This window comes from Ovis aries, chromosome 14 (genome assembly GCF_016772045.2).
Source record: "Ovis aries strain OAR_USU_Benz2616 breed Rambouillet chromosome 14, ARS-UI_Ramb_v3.0, whole genome shotgun sequence".
Lineage (NCBI taxonomy): Eukaryota > Metazoa > Chordata > Mammalia > Artiodactyla > Bovidae > Ovis > Ovis aries.
The window spans coordinates 66,000,450-66,017,101 of NC_056067.1; the positions used below are offsets into that span (position 1 = coordinate 66,000,450).

The 16,652-nt window shown below is 44.0% G+C and overlaps 1 protein-coding gene across 1 annotated transcript; it reads left to right on the plus strand.

Moving 5' to 3' along the window:
- Positions 1–98: 98 nt before the first annotated feature.
- On the plus strand, positions 99–14,882 carry LOC105601972 (zinc finger protein 256). The gene is made up of 3 exons (XM_015100708.4): positions 99–361; positions 4,170–4,296; positions 8,869–14,882. Exons 1-3 carry the CDS (start codon positions 332–334, stop codon positions 10,677–10,679), a joined length of 1,968 nt encoding a protein of 655 aa, XP_014956194.2. The 5' UTR covers positions 99–331; the 3' UTR covers positions 10,680–14,882.
- The last annotated feature ends 1,770 nt before the right edge of the window (positions 14,883–16,652 follow it).

Below are 16,652 nucleotides of genomic sequence, written 5' to 3' on the forward strand. Positions count from 1 at the left end.
TACATTACCCAGGCGGCTGTGCGATGGGTGGCTGCTGACGATCAGCCAATTAAGACAAAGAGCAGCCGCATTTTCCTGTGAGGCAATAGTGTCTGGGCGGGACTTCCGGCCGCGACGCTCTGAGCGTCATTTTGAAAGTGCTAGAGGTTTTTCATAATTCAAGCGCTTCGGTTACTCGCTGGGAAGGGGGATGAGCCTGAGAAGGTACCCGCTGCAGAGAGGCGGGTGTGAGGCTCGGTGACGCCGCCCAGGGTGCGCCGCGCCAAGGCCGGGAGGGCCCGCCGGGCGGGGTACTCCGCTGCTCCCGGCCCCGCTCCGCCCGCAGAGTCCGATGGCGGCGGCACTGAGGGACCCGGCTCAGGTAAACGCTGGCCCCCTGGGCCTTCCCCGCCCTCACCCCGCCGGACACGGAAGCCCCGAGCGTCGAGGGGGTGGGGGGCGCCTGCTCACGTGCCCGCAGCCCGGTCCCCGGGATCCAGGCGGGTGAGGCCGCTTGGGTGGGGCTCTGTGTCTGACAGACTGGGAATGCGCCTGGGAGAGGGTGACGGGCGGAGGAACCTGCAGGCGCAGAGATTTGGCGGTGGTACTGACCAGGGACTAAGGTCTAGCAATTCTAGTTGCAGCTGGGCCAGTCAAGGTTGCAGTGTTGCTGCGAGAAAGGTTGGCCATTTATGGAAATTTCCTGGCAGCCCAGTGGTTAGGATTCTGCCTCTCTTGGCTGAGGGCTCCGGTTCAACCCCTGGTTGGGGAACTAAGATCTCACGAGTCCCACCGTGCGGCCAGAAAAAAAGAAAAGACCATTTATCTCATAGGTAATAGAGGGTTTGAATAGCAAGCGGGAAGTGATTGCATGCGTACCAAAATAGGCTCCCTCTGACTGCCAAGAAAAAAAGTAGGAGACGGAGGAAGGAGACAGGCAGCACAGAGGTATTAATTGTAATAGCCTAGGTGTGTATTGATGGACCGGAGTGACTACCTTGGATGTGTGAAAAGTGGTTGAATTCTGGATCAATTTTTTGAGAAGGTGTTACTGAAATCGCAAGTCCTTGTGCCCCACACGGAGATCCAACAAGTCCATTCTGAAGGAGATCAACCCTGGGATTTCTTTGGAAGGAATGATGCTAAAGCTGAAGCTCCAGTACTTTGGCCACCTCATGCCAAGAGTTGACTCATTGGCAAAGACTCTGATGCTGGGAGGGATTGGGGGCAGGAGGAGAAGGGGACGACAGAGGATGAGATGGCTGGATGGCATCACGGACTCGATGGACGTGAGTCTGAGTGAACTCCGGGAGATGGTGATGGATAGGCAGGCCTGGCGTGCTACGATTCATGGGGTCGCAAAGAGTCAGACACGACTGAGTGACTGAACTGAACTGAACTGTGCCCCACACACAGCCAGACCCATCAATATTAAAACAGAGTTTGGAACAGAAGTTTGTTACAGATTTGTACAAGATGGGTGGCTCATGCCCTAAGAGCCCCAAAGTTGCTGAAAACTTTCAGTAAGGCCCTTTAAAAGCAAAAGGTGAGGTGTGGGCGTGGTTAGTTGTAGATGTCTCGTGTCAGATCTTTGTTCTTGGGATCAGTTCATGGTCAGGTAAGGATGTTCCTGTAAGTCTGTACCAGATGAATGTTATTTTCTGTTCTGACAAGAAAGGGCAAAGTCCCAAGGCACAACTTTCACCCTCCAATGTCCCAGCCCTACCTAAGAGGAGGCAGATTGTAGTTGGCAGCTCCTTCAAGGTCGGGGCCCCAGACTTGCCCAGCTGTCATCCCTGAGGGAGCCAGGCACCCAACCCAGCTGGCCCTCAGTCTCCTCAGTTCAGTTCAGTTACTCAGTCGTATCTGACTCTTTGCGACCCCATGGATCGCAGCATGCCAGGCTTCTTTGTCCATCACCAACTCCCAGAGCTTACTCAGATTCATGTCCTTTGAGTCGGTGATGCCATCTCATCCTCTGTTGTCCCCTTCCCTTCCTGTGTTCACGGTCTTTTCCAATGAGTCAGTTCTTCACATCAGGTGGCCAAAGTACTGGAGTTTCAGCTTCAGCATCAGTCCTTCCAATGAATATTCAGGACTGATTTCCTTTAGGATTGACTGGTTTGATCTTCTTGCTATCTAAGGGCCTCTCAAGAATCTTCTCCCAGCACCACAGTACAAAAGCATCAACTCCTCAGTGCTCAGCTTTCTTTATAATCCAACTCAGGCTCCTCAGGCTGTCCAAAGTGGGGAACCAGTTCTCACAGACTGCAAAGCATGCAGACGGCCACGGCTGTTACATCGCAGAGACAAGAATGGGAGAGAGGTTCACTACTGCCTCACGGCCTGGGCCACAGCTAGTAGAGGGCTTTATGAGGGTGCTGAAGCCCTGCAGGACGTAATCCCCAGCCTGTTTCTTGGACTCTCCAGGTGACCCTCTGGCCCAAGCCTGGTTGCCCTGGAGGGCCTCCAGAAGAAGGCCTGAATCTGTTCTAGCTCACTCTCCACCTCATGATCACCACACCACTGCCCCTTGACTGAATCACTTCCCTAAAGGTCACTCATTGACATTTGGTTGCTTGTGGGGAGGGTCCTCGGAGGCACTGACCAGTGGCTGAGCAAGACTTATTGTTTAGTTACAGAGTAATGAGGCATAGCCATGGCTGCCTGCTGAGGGTTTTTCTTACCCTGCTCTCATACAAAGGGACAAATAAAATTATGGGTGTTGTTGATGACAAGAGAAGGGCAATTGTAAGGGCTGACCCTTGGGTTTTGGCCCTAGTAGACAAAGGGGTGGAAGACCCATCAACTGGATGGGGACCTTAGCAGCAGGTTAATTTTCCTTGGAAATATTATGAGTTTGTTTGGCTCTCTGAAGAGTCTGAAACGTCTCAGAGAAGACTGAGTGTAGGCAACATGGGCAGTTGACTGGGCAGGTCTGGAAAACTGGGGAACGTGTTCAGGAATGGAAATTTTCAAAAGTGATGAGCATTGTGTGGGGCTGTGGATCACATTTAGGAGGGGAGTGCAGGTTACAGTGGCCATGATATTAGTAGGTCAGAAAGACTAGGGTGTGCTGAGGAGTAGTACTTTTGCTCAGGGTTTGTAGGGCATTGCAAACCCAAGTGAAGTAGAGAAGTGGCAGTGGGACCCGTGTAAGAGAGGTCAACTTGGCAGGCAGCCAAGGCTTCAGTGGGATGAATGGAGTCTGAGATATGGCTGAGGAGACCCAGGAGTAATTGAGACAAGAAGGCAGTAAGGCTGGGGCTGCTTCTCATTTAGTACTCTATGACTTCTCCAGAATGTTGCAGTGAACTTTGACAGGGTCTGGGATGTTTTAGTCTTGTTAGTGGATAAGGTCTGGAGCAGATGTCATTTGTGAGTCACTATGACTGGAGGAGAAATTTTTAGGGCTGGATTTTTTTACAAAGATTGAGTGGAGAGAAGCGCGTTGTGGTTGTTGAAAGGGCAAAGCTGGCAGTAAAGAAGTTGAAGAGAGTTATGGGAATGTGAAAATCCTGTGTGGTTTTCGGGCGGGGAATATTGAAGGAAGGACTGGCAGCCTGTGGTAAGATCTTCTAAGCAGCATGTGTGGCTTAGCCTGGTGTCAGATCCATCAGAGGACTGGGGTTGTAGTGAATCTTCTTTAATTTCTCAAGCATTCTCTGGATGCCAAGCACCAGTGTGCATGTATGTTCAGGAAGAATTCTATGGTGTGGTGCAGGGAGATGGCAGTGCTGTGGAGGTGCAACTGTAGAGTCTGAAACTGTGAGAGAAGTGCTGCCTACAGAATGATATGCCCATTGAGAGGGAGTGTGAACTGGTGGCCTCAGGTTCCTAATGTTGAGTATTTACAAGTGAAGCATGTTCTTATCTTTGGCTGTGTCTGGATTCCCATAATTTGGGAGACTCTAGGGGAATTGCTTGGTTGGGGGGACAGGACATTGCAGGCCAAACCCAGAGTTTAGATGGCATCTGTGTGCACAAAATTCTGGAGAAGCCTTGTAGTACCGCCCCCCGCCCCCCGCCCAGTTCCTGCCGAGGGCTGAACACAGTGAGTAAAGCAGGTGGTGAAGAGAGAGAAGGCATCACTGGCACCAGTGGAAGATGGGAATGGCATAGGTGTTTGGAGAGATGTGTTGTGGATTCTTAGAGAATGTTCAAGGTTTCATTTGTCCCCTTCACCACAGGGTAGTGTGACCTTTCCAGATGTTGCTGTGTACTTCTCCTGGGAGGAATGGAGGCTCCTTGATGAGGCTCAGAGACGCCTGTATCTGGATGTGATGCTGGAGAACTATGCACTTATATCCTCACTGGGTAAGACCTTCAGCCTCCCTACTGACCTGGGCTGGCCTCTGTCTGTATCCTGCCTCACGCCCCAGAAGGTGCTCTGTCCTCACATGGTGTAGGCACTGCTTGCTTCCCCAGTGTCCTGGGTAGTTGTGGTTAATAGGGCTGGGCCGTTTGCACTGCCCTTTTTTCTCCCCTACATCCCTAATACCTGTTATACTGAATAGTCACAGGGAAGGGTTTGTGATTCGTACCTTCTTGCAGTAAGGCCTTTGGGTGCAGCTTGCTCGCCCTTTCCCTGAATGGGTCAGTGTGTCCAGATCCATGCAGTTTCTATGGCCCCTCCTTTAGCTGACAATTCTGTTTCTGCCTGTTTATGGAATTGCAGCCCTTGTCATGGGGACTACTTACATGAGCATTGGCTACTCTGGATCTCTCTCCTATATAGTTCTTTTTATGATGTTTAGACCTCTTGTTTCCATTTCATCCTGTCGTCCCAACTTTATTGAGGTATAACTGATAAAATTTTATGTACTTAATATATATAATGTAATGATTTGATACATATATATATTATGAAACAATTATCACCATGAAATTTATTAACACACCTATCACCAGACATAACTTATTTTTCTTTCGTGTGTGTGAGAATACTTAGGATTTGTTAGCAAATTTCAAGTGTACAATACAATATTAATGACTGTAGTCACTATTCTGGACGTTTGGTTCTTAGAACTTACTCATAACGAAGTGTTTTTGACCATTTTTATAGCTCTCAATATTTGGCATTCTACTTTATGCTTCTCTAAGTTTGACTTTTTTAAAGATTCTATATTTAATAAACTATTTGTTCTTCTCTCTGTGGCTTATTTCATTTAGCATAATGTCCTCTAGGCTCATGATTGTTGCAAGTGGCAATTTTTCCTTTTTCTTGTCTGAATATTCCTGCACACATAATCATGGGAAAGTTGGTGCGTGTGTGTGTGTACCGTCTTTTATCCCTTCACCCGGTAATGAGCACTTTGAAATGTTTCTGTATCTTGGCTCTTTTGAATAATGCGGCAGTGAACATGCACGTGCACCTGTTTCATGAAGAAGCTGGTTTTGTTCCTTGGGATATATGCCCAGAAGTTGGTGTGTTGGATCATATGGTAGTTCTACTTTCAATATTTTGATGAATATTTGTGGTATTTTCCATGACTACATTAATTTACATTCTTTCAACCATGTGCAATGGTTCCCTTTTCTGTGTATCCTTGCTAGCATGTTACCCCTCATTTTAAAAAAAAACTTACTTTTGGCTGCACTGAGTTTTTGTTGCTGTGTGTGAGGTTTCTCTAGTTGAGATCAGTGGGGGCTACTCTAGTTGTGGTGCATGGGCATTTTTTTTTTTAATTGGAGGCCAATTACTTTACAATATTGTAGTGGGTTTTGCCATACATTGACATGAATCAGCCATGGGTGTACATGTGTTCCCCATCCTGAACCCCCTCCCACCTCCCTCCCCATCCCATCCCTCAGAGTCATCCCAGTGCACCAGCCCTGAGTACACTGTCTCATGCATCGAACCTGGACTGGCGATCTGTTTCACATATAATATACATGTTTCAATGCTAGTCTCTCAAATCATCCCACCCTTGCCTTCTCCCATAGCGTCCAACAGTCTGTTCTTTACATCTGTGCCTCTTTTGCTGTCTCGCATATAGGGTCATCTTTACCATCTTTCTAAATTCCATATGTATGTGTTAATATACTGCATTGGTGTTTTTCTTTCTGACTTACTTCACTGTATAATAGGCTCCACTTTCATCCACCTCATTAGAACTGATTCAAAGATGCATAGGCTTCTTATTGCAGCATCTTCTGTTGTGGAGCACAGGCTCTAGGGCAAGTGGGCTTCACTAGTTGGGGCGCATGGGCTCAGTTATCCTTCAGCATATGGCATCTTTCTGCACCAGGGATCAAACTTGTGTCCCATGCATTGGCAGTTGGATTCTTGACCACTGGACCACCCTTGGGGGGGGGGGGTCATGTCTTTTTTAATTTTTTTAAAGATTCGTTTATTTTTGGCTGTGCTGTCTTCATTGCTGCATTTGGACTTTCTCTAGTTGCAGCAAGCAGGTCAGCTTAGTTCCTTGACCAGGGATTGAACCTGGGTCATTGCAGTGAAAGAGCTGAGTCCTAACCATCAGATCTCTAGGGAATTCCCCTAGTTTTGTTTTCTTGAGTTTTTTTGTTTATTTTATAATAATCCTTTGGCTATTTGCTAAGTTTTGTGGTTTTATATATAAATTGTCGGATTTTTTGTTCTATTTCTGTGAAAAATGTCCTTGGGATTTCGATTGAGATTGCATTCAATCTGTAGATTGCTTTAGGTAGTATGGACATTTAATTTATTTATTTTTTCCAAGTTTTTTTTTTTTAATTTAAATTTGATAATGTTAATTCATCCAGTCAGTGAGCATGTAATTGCTTTCCATTTGTATCTTTTTCAATCTTTCAGCAATGTCTTAGAGTTTTTCATGTATAGGTCTTCATCCTTGGTTAAATATTCCTAGGTATTTTATCCTTTTTGTTGGGATTGTTTTCATTTTTTTGCTAGCTCACTGTTCAAGTGTAGAAATTGAACTGTTTTTTGTATGTTGATTTTTTACCCTGCAACTTTGTTGGTTATTTCTAATAGATTATTGGTGGAGTCCTTTGAGTTTTCTATGTGTAAAACCATGATATCTGCAAATAGTGAAAGTTTTACTTCTGCCTTTTCCATTTTGGATGCGTTTTTTTTCCTTTTTTTCCCTTGCCTGACTGCTCTTTGCTAGGACTTTCTATATTACACCGAATAAGAGTGGAGATAGTGGACATCTTTTTCTGGTTCCTGATTTTAGAGGCATAGCTTTTGACATTTCACCATTGAGCTTGATGTCAGCTGAACGATTTGCCTTCTATGACTTTTATTATGTTCAGGTATGTTCGTTCTTTACCCACTTAATTCAGAGTTAATATTTTGTTCAGGATTTTTGCATCTGTGTTTATCAGAGATGCTATCCTATAATTTTCTGTGTTGTCTTCATCTGGTTTTGGTATCTGGTGATGTTGCCATTGTAAAATGAGCTAGGAAGCATTCCTTTCTCCAGTATTTTGAAAGAGTTTGAAAAGGGTAGGTATTTTATCTTTTTTGAATGTTTGGTAGAAGTCACCTGTGAAGCCAAGATTTTTATTTTCCTATATATGCCTACAGTAAGCATTTATTGCTCTAAGTTTCCCTCTTTGAACTGGTAAGGTATTTTTTGGTTTCTTCTGAGATGCATTATTTTCCCATGATTGTGTTGTTTAATTTCCACATATTTGTGAATTTTCCCAGTTTCCTCCTTGTTACTGATTTTTTGCTTCAATCCATTTTGGTCAGCAAAGATACTTTATATTATTTCAATCTCCTTAAATTTGTTAGACCTGGTTTTATAACCCATAGCATATGATCTGCTCTGGGCAGTGTTCTGTATGCAATTGAGGAGAATGTATTCTGCTGCAGTTGGACGTTATATTTTGTATATGTCCATTTGGTCTAAAGTATATGTTCAAGTGCAAAGTTTTCTGACTGAATTTCTGTCTGGTTGATCTACCTATTGTTAAAGGAAAATATTGAAGTCTCTAGCTCTTCTTGTTTTTTTCCTAATTTTATTTATTTATTTGACTGTGTCAGGTCTTAGTTGCAATACACAGGATCTTTGTTTCATCATTTGGAATCTTTTGTTGAGGTACATGGACTGCCTAGTTCTGGTGCATGGGCTTCAGTGTTTACAGCACACAGGCCCTCCATTGTGGTGAGCTGGCTCTGGAACTCATGGGCTCAGAAATTGTAGCATGCCAGCTTAGTAGCTCTGCAACATGTGAGATCTTAATTACCTTACTAGGGATTGAACCCCTGTCCCCTGCATGGCAAGGTAAATTCTTAACCACCAGACCACCAGGAAAGTTCTATGAAATCTGCTTTCAGATTGGTTAACATTTGATGCATACATTTTCATGCTACAATGTTCAATGCATATACACTAACTATTGTTATAGTTCCTTGATTAACTGTTTTATCATTATATCATGAACTTCTTTGTCTTTTGTGGCAGTTTTTCACTTAATATTTGTTTTGTCTGAAGCTATACAGTACTTATGCTGACTTCCAGTTTTCCATTTGCATGGAGTATCTTTATGTTGCCTTCATTTTGATCTGTGTGTCCTTAGCACTGATGTGTGAGTCTCTTTTTGACAACATAAGATTCAGTCTAATTTGATTGCTGTTTTTGTTTTAAGATTTTGATGGGGACTATTTTAAAGTGTTTATTGAATCTGTTACAGTATTGTTTCTGTTTTCTGTTTTGGTTTTTTGACAGAGGTATATGGGATATTAGCTCCCCAACCAGGGATTGAACCCACACTCCCTGTATTGGAAGATGAAGTTTTAACCACTGGATCTCCAGGGAAATCGTAGCCACTGTTTATTGTTTTCTGGTTGTTTTGTTGTTGATGCAGATGCAGATTTGTGATGAGCTTGACCCTTCCCTATAGTCAATATGTACTTGACCTGCATTTCTTTCTATTCAGGTTGCTGCTGTGGAACAGAGAATCCAGAGGCACCTTCTCAACAGATCACTTCTCTAGGAGTGTCACAGGCTAGGACTCCAAAGGCAGCTTTGTCTACTCAAAAGATGAACCCTTGTGAAATTTGTGGTCCAGTCTTGAGAAACATTTTCCGCTTGGCTGTGCACCATGAAACACAACACATCCAGAAACTGGTGAGGTGTGCAGCATGTGTGAAACAATTCTGTTTTAGTGCAAACTTTCAGCAGTACCCGGAGCAGCACATGGGAGAGAAAACCCTCAGAAGCAGTGTGGACAAGGCCTCATTTGTGAAGAGCTGCAGCTTCCATGTGTCACAGAAGCCATTTACCTGCAGGGATTTTGAAAAGGACTTCCTGACCATCATGGTTCACTTGCAGCAACAGGCTGTGAAGAAGCCAAACACAGTCACCCAGTGCAGGTCAACCTCACATGGCAGGAAAACTCATCACACATGGAAAGAATGCAAGAAAGCCCTTAGTACCCCACATACACTTGTTCACGACCAGGGTGTCCACACTGGAAGACCTTGTTTCGTGTGCAGTGAATGTGGGAAAGCATTCAGGTACAAATCATCATTTGTTGTACACCAGAGAGCCCATGCTGGAGAATGGATTCATGTGTGTGGTGAATCTGGAAAATCCTTCAGGCAAAGCTCAACTCTGTGTCAACATCAAAGTATTCAGACTGGGGTAATGCAATACAATTGCAGCAAATGTGGGAAATTCTTAAGTCACAAATCTGTCCTCATTTCTCCCCACACATGGCACAGTGGAGAAAACAGTTATGTGTGTGGTGAATGTTCAAAATCTTTTACCTCTAGCTCAGCCCTCACTTACCATCAGAGATCTCACACAGGAGAAAGGCCTTATGAGTGTAGTGACTGTGAGAAAGCTTTTGTCTCTAGGCCTGCCCTCAGATATCATCAGAGATCTCACACAGGAGAACGACCTTATGCGTGCAGTCAATGTGGGAAGACTTTTACCACTAGCTCTAACCTCCATTATCATCAAAGAGTTCACACTGGAGAAAGGCCTTATGAATGTAGTGAATGTGGAAAATCTTTTAACAATAGGTGGGTTCTCATTCAACATCAGAGAGTTCACACAGGAGAAAGGCCTTATGAGTGTACTGAGTGTGGGAAATTGTTTAAGTATGGATCCCAATTGAATCAACACCAGAAGGCTCACACTGGTGAAAAGCCTTTTAAGTGCACTGAATGTGGGAAGTCTTTTAACAATAGGTGGACACTCATTCAGCACTGGAGAGTCCACACCGGAGAAAGGCCTTTTGAGTGCAGTGAATGTGGGAAGTCCTTTAATCGAAGAAATAACCTCATCTTACACCAGAGAATTCACACAGGAGAAAGGCCTTATGTGTGCAATGAATGTGGGAAATCTTTTACCTTCAGCTCCAGCCTTCGTTATCATCAGAGAGCTCACACTGGAGAAAGACCCTATGAGTGCAGTGAATGTGGGAAATCTTTTATCTCAAGGTCTGACCTCCATTATCATCAAAGAGTTCATTCTGGAGAAAGACCTTATGAGTGTAGTGAATGTGGGAAATCCTTTATCCAAAGAAATAACCTCATAATACACCAGAGAATTCACACAGGAGAAAGGCCTTATGAGTGCAGTGAATGTGGTAAATCTTTTACTTGTAGTTCCACTCTCCATTATCATCAGAGAGTTCACACTGGAGAAAGGCCTTACGTGTGCAGTGAATGTGGGAAATCTTTTATTACCACGTCCAAACTGCGTTGTCATCAGAAAGGTCACATTGGAGAAAGGCCTTAAGAGTGCACTGAATGTGGAAAATCTTTTGTAGGAAAAATCTAACCCCTTTCACATCAGAGTTCACACAAAGGCATGGCACAGATATGCAGCAAATGTGGTTTCAGCATTCAGTTTAAGGGCACTGGAGGAAACTTTCTGAGGAGCCATCTGTCTTAATTGACTTTCATCCATCTACGCATAAACAGTGGGAGAATCCCTGGTTATGTGTGAAGCATGTGTGATTATGTTGCACTCTCCAACCTATCCAGGGTTCATCCCACATTTGCGTCACTGCCATCTTTGTTCAGTTCAGTCGCTCAGTCATGTCCGACTCTTTGCAGCCCCATGAATTGCAGCATACCAGGCCCCCCTGTCCATCACCAACTCCCAGAGTTCACTCAAACTCATGTCTGTCGAGTCGGTGATGCCATCCAGCCATCTTATCCTCTGTCGTCCCCTTCTCCTCCTGCCCCCAATCCCTCCCAGCATCAGAGTCTTTTTCCAGTGAGTCAACTCTTCACATGAGGTGGCCAAAGTACTGGAGTTTCAGCTTTAGCATCATTCCTTCCAAAGAACACCCAGGACTGATCTTCTTTAGAATGGACTGTTGGATCTCCTTGCAGTCCAAGGGACTCCCAAGAGTCTTCTCCAACACCACAGTTCAAGCGCATCAATTCTTCGGCGCTCAGCCTTCTTCACAGTCCAACTCTCACAGCCATACATGACTACTGGAAAACCATAGCCTTGACTAGATGGACCTTAGTCGGCAAAGTAATGTCTCTGCTTTTGAATATGCTATCTAGGTTGGTCATAACTTTCCTTCCAAGGAGTAAAAGTCTTTTAATTTCATGGCTGCAATCATTATCTGCAGTGATTCTGGAGCCCCCAAAAATAAAGTCTGACACTGTTTCCACTGTTTCCCCATCTATTTCCCATGAAGTGATGGGACCAGATGCCATCATCTTCATTTTCTGAATGTTGAGCTTTAAGCCAACTTTTTCACTCTCCTCTTTCACTGTCATCAAGAAGCTTTTTAGTTCCTCTTCACTTTCTGCCATAAGGGTAGTGTCATCTGCATATCTGAGGTTATTGATATTTCTCCTGGCAATCTTGATTCCAGCTTGTGCTTCTTCTAGCCCAGTGTTTCTCATGATGTACCCTGCATATAAGTTAAATAAGTAGGGTGATGATATACAGCCTTGACTGTACTCCTTTTCCTATTTGGAACCAGTGTGTTGTTCCATGTCCAGTTCGAACTGTTGCTTCCTGACCTGCATATAGGTTTCTCAAGAGGCAGGTCTCTTGAGAGACCTGGTGGTCTGGTATTCCCATCTCTCTCAGAATTTTCCACAGTTTATTGTGATCCACACAGTCAAAGGCTTTGGCATAGTCAATAAAGCAGAAATAGATGTTTTTCTGGAATTCTCTTCCTTTTTCCATGATCCGGCAATGTTGGCAATTTGATCTCTGGTTGCTCTGCCTTTTCTAAAACCAGCTTGAACATCTGGAAGTTCGCAGTTCATGTATTGCTGAAGCCTGGCTTGGAGAATTTTGAGCATTACTTTACTAGCATGTGAGATGAGTGCAGTTGTGCAGTAGTTTGAGCATTCTTTGGCATTGCCTTTCTTTGGGATTGGAATGAAAACTGACCTTTTCCAGTCCTGTGGCCGCTGCTGAGTTTTCCAAATTTGCTGGCATATTGAGTGCAGCACTTTCACAGCATCATCTTTCAGGATTTGAAATAGCTCCACTGGAATCCCATCACCTCCACTAGCTTTGTTCGTAGTGATGCTTTCTAAGGCCCACTTGACTTCACATTCCAGGATGTCTGGCTCTAGATGAGTGATCACACCATCTCGATTATCTGGGTCATGAAGATCTTTTTTGTACAGTTCTTCTGTGTATTCTTGCACCTGTTCTTAATATCTTCTGCTTCTGTTAGGTCCAGACCATTTCTGTCCTTTATCGAGCCCATCTTTGCATGAAATGTTCCCTTGGTATCTCTAATTTTCTTGAAGAGATGGCTAGTCTTTCCCATTCTGTTGTTTTCCTCTATTGTTTTGCATTGATCACTGAGGAAGGCTTTTCTTGTCTCTCCTTGCTGTTCTTTGGAACTGTGCATTCAGATGCTTATATCTTTCCTTTTCTCCTTTGCTTTTCGCCTCTCTTCTTTCCACAGCTATTTGTAGGGCCTCCCCAGACAGCCATTTTGCTTTTTTGCATTTCTTTTCCATGGGGATGGTCTTGATCCCTGTCTCCTGTACAGTGTCATGAACCTCCATCCATAGTTCATCAGGCACTCTGTCTATCAGATCTAGTCCCTTAAATCTATTTCTCACTTCCATTGTATAATCATAAGGGATTTGATTTAGGTCATACCTGAATGGTCTAGTGGTTTTCCCTACTTTCTTCAGTTTAAGCCATCTCTGTGGTCAAGGCCATTTCACAGCTACCACCTAGCAGGTCCACATAGTGTGCTCAGGGAAATTTAACTCTGTGCCCCCATGTATTGGCCAAATCAGGAGTTACCTGAGCCCTAGGGAGTTCTTTCCTCCTCTTTGATGGTGTTGGGCATAAACCTAACCCAATGTTTATCCATAGAGCATAATTTGACTGTGCTGGTAGTGCTCCAACAAAGACAACAGTTTTAAGGGACATGTTGGTGTCATGTGATACTTGTGATGAGTGTGTCCAGCTTGCAAGTCATGGACTCCAGAGCTCTGCTACACATTGCTTTGAACAGTAACAGAGGCCTTACCCTTGAAGTCTTCATTAATCTTGACAGTTCTGTTCCTGTGTAGGGTAGTTTATAAACTAGTACAGATTTCTAATCTACAGGCAGGAAGGAGGGGAAAATTTTTTATAGATCTTACATGCTGTACCTGAGGAGGAGCAGCAGCATGGCAGAAAATAACTTGGTGATTTTGACCAAATTTGCATTACTGCCCAGAGCCTCCTAGGAAAGACTGAAGGACTTTCTCTTCATTTGAAGCCTGTATGCTATATATTTTATGAGTCTCAGATGACTCTTAAGGAAGGGGAGTGGAGAACCACATCATTTTTTTCTCTTGGAGTTAAGATCACAGAGATTTCCACCACTGTTGTCAGAATGTCTTCCCCAGGTCTACAAAGATCCACATTCCTTGATGGCCACAATCCACTGGTTGTCATTGGTTGTAAGAGGACCCTGAGAGATACAGAACAGTTGTATGGGGAACCATAGTAAGTATGGAAACTCTAGTATATAGTGTAGAAGACTGCAGCCAATTAGATGAAATGTACCTCTTCTAAAAATGTAGCTAGAGGGAATTCCCTGGTGGTCCAGTGGTTAGGACTTACGATTTCACTGCCAAGGGCCCTGGTTCAATCCCTGCTTGGGGAATTAAAATCCCATAAATCTCAAAGTGTGACCAAAATAAAACAAAGTGTAGCCAGCAATGTTTCTGTGACTCTGCTGCAAATCTCAGGACTTGTGGGCATGCCCATGTTGTGTAGCTGAGGATGTTGTCAGGGAAATTAGTCAGGCTTTGAGGATCGCTGTAGCCTGTCAGTGATGTTCCCCTCAAGGCCCTTACCATGCAGGGAGGAAAAAAGGGAAGAAGCTTCATATTCCGAGGATGTGGTTCTCGGCCTGTGCGGCACTCCTCCTGATGGATAGAAATGTTTGTTCCTCCCTGTATTTGCTGCTACTGAGACAAGACTGACCTTCCAGAGGGCATAAGGAGTCAGTACAGTGTTTCTTAGCCTATTTTCCATAAAGAGTGGGACATGGGTTGTTCCCCCCCCCCTTGTGCCAGTTTTTAAAGCTTTATAAAGATAAAATTTACCTGTAATCAACAGCTTATAAGTAAAATATACAGTTTTACAAATTTTGACATGTACAGACCTCTGAAAACATCATCCTACTCTTGATAATGACCAAATATGTCATAGTGTGTTTACCTCATGTCTTTTTATCATGGCTTCTTGCTTTCCCACCTCTCCAGGTAACCATTTATATAATAGATAACCTTTGCATTTTCTTTTATGATGGGACTAAGCTGTTTTTTCCCCTCTGGTTTTCTTTGTTTTGTAATTACTTTGAGATATGGGTATCTCTTTTTTTTTTTTCTGAGTGATAGTCTTACCTTTGGATATGCCACTGTTGATTTACTTATCCATCTCTTTATGGTTCTTTAGGTTATTTCTAGGTTGTGACTATTGGAAGTAAACCTGTTACAAACATTTGTGTTAGTTTACATGGATGTGTGTTTCTTTGGTCTTGTGTCAGTAACTTAAACTGGGATGTCTGAGTTACAGGATAGATCTAAAATGATTGTACCCTTTTTTTTTTTTTTTTTTGCATATTAACTAGCAGTATGTTAGAGAGTTCTGCTTCTTCTACATCCCTGTTAATGCTTGATATGATTTATAGGAGCCCTCTTTAAAAACTGAATAGTGCTATCTCGAGGCTTCCCCAGTGGCCTAGTGGTAATTCACCTGCAATTCAGGAGACACGAATTTGATCCCTGGGTTGGGAGGATCCCCTGGAGGAGGAAATGGCAACCCATGCCAGTATTCTTGTGTAGAGAATCCCTTGGACAATGAGATTGGTGGGCTGCAGTCCAGTGGTCACAAAGAGTTGGACGTGACTGAGTAACTGAGCATGCACACATAGAGTGCTATCTCAGTGTGGTTTTAATTGCATTTTTTAATGATTTGTGGTTTTGAGCACTTTGCAAGTCTTTGCCACCTGTGTATTTGTTTCTGTGCTGTTTCACTGCTTATTTGCTATTTTTTCATATGCATTATGACAGTTTCCCAATTCATTGACAAATAAGACACTGAAACAGCAAAGACACGTGGAATTTTACTCTTTCTTAAATGAGTAATATTTGCCACATGGAATCTTTGTTTTTAATACAGGTAGGATATTTCCTTATTTTTCTTCAAATTGTCTGAGTTACGCACAATGTCATGACCACATCCCACACATATTTAAGATAAGTCTGCATTATAAACATGACCTCCATTACTTAAACCCAGGTATTCAATAATACAACAAATGTAGTCTTACTTTATAGTGTTTCCCAATCACCACTAATTTGGAATGTGGTCAGAGAAGGAGCTGAAAGTTTCTTTGTGTGTATGTGTGTTTGTGTCTGGCTGTGCCATGTGGCCTGTGGGATCTTAGTTTCCTGACCAGGGATGGAACCTGCACCCCCTGCATGGAAGCATAGTCTTTTATTTCTTTGAGCTTTCTATTTTACAGTAGAGTATAGCTGATTAACCCTGTTGTGACAGTTTCATGTGAACAGTGAAGGGACTCGGCCATACGGTATGCATGTACCCACGCTCCCCCAAACTCGCCTCCCGTCCAGCCTGCCACAGGACATTGAGCAGAGTTCCTTGTGCCATAGAGTAGGGCCTAACTGTCCTGGAAGTGTGAAGCCACTGGACTGCCAGGGAAGTCCTCGTGGAGCTGAAACATTCTATCCAAGTTCCCCCAGGCTTTTGGTGGAAAACTACATGTGCAGGAGGGGACTGTACAAGCCCAGGCAGGCAACAGCTCGGGGCGCCGTGACCTGACTGGAGGCTCGCAGGCCTCAAAGACAACTTACTGACCAGACAGGAGGCATGTCCCTGAACACACTGGGGCGTCCCTGGAAACCCTCACTGGCCTCACCTTTTTAGCATCAGGGTATCCGAGTGGTCATGCTATTCTGAGTTGCCCCCATCTGAATCACTGGTTACTTTGCAAGGGCTTCTTATGCCAAACTCCAAAACTCTTTATCTCTCCTTTTCTGTAACTGTTGACTATTTGCAACTGCTTTTACCCTCTGTGGATCTCACCACGTTTGGCTGCTTTTCCAGATATTTGGACTTCAGGGCCACTACTCACTCCTAGTTGGGGCAGCGTCTCATAAGAACTGGGGTGGGAGTGTACAGGGCAGGGGCCTGGGGCATGCACTCTTCGCTCTTTACCTTAAGAGGGATATGTATCAAGTCTGCGGG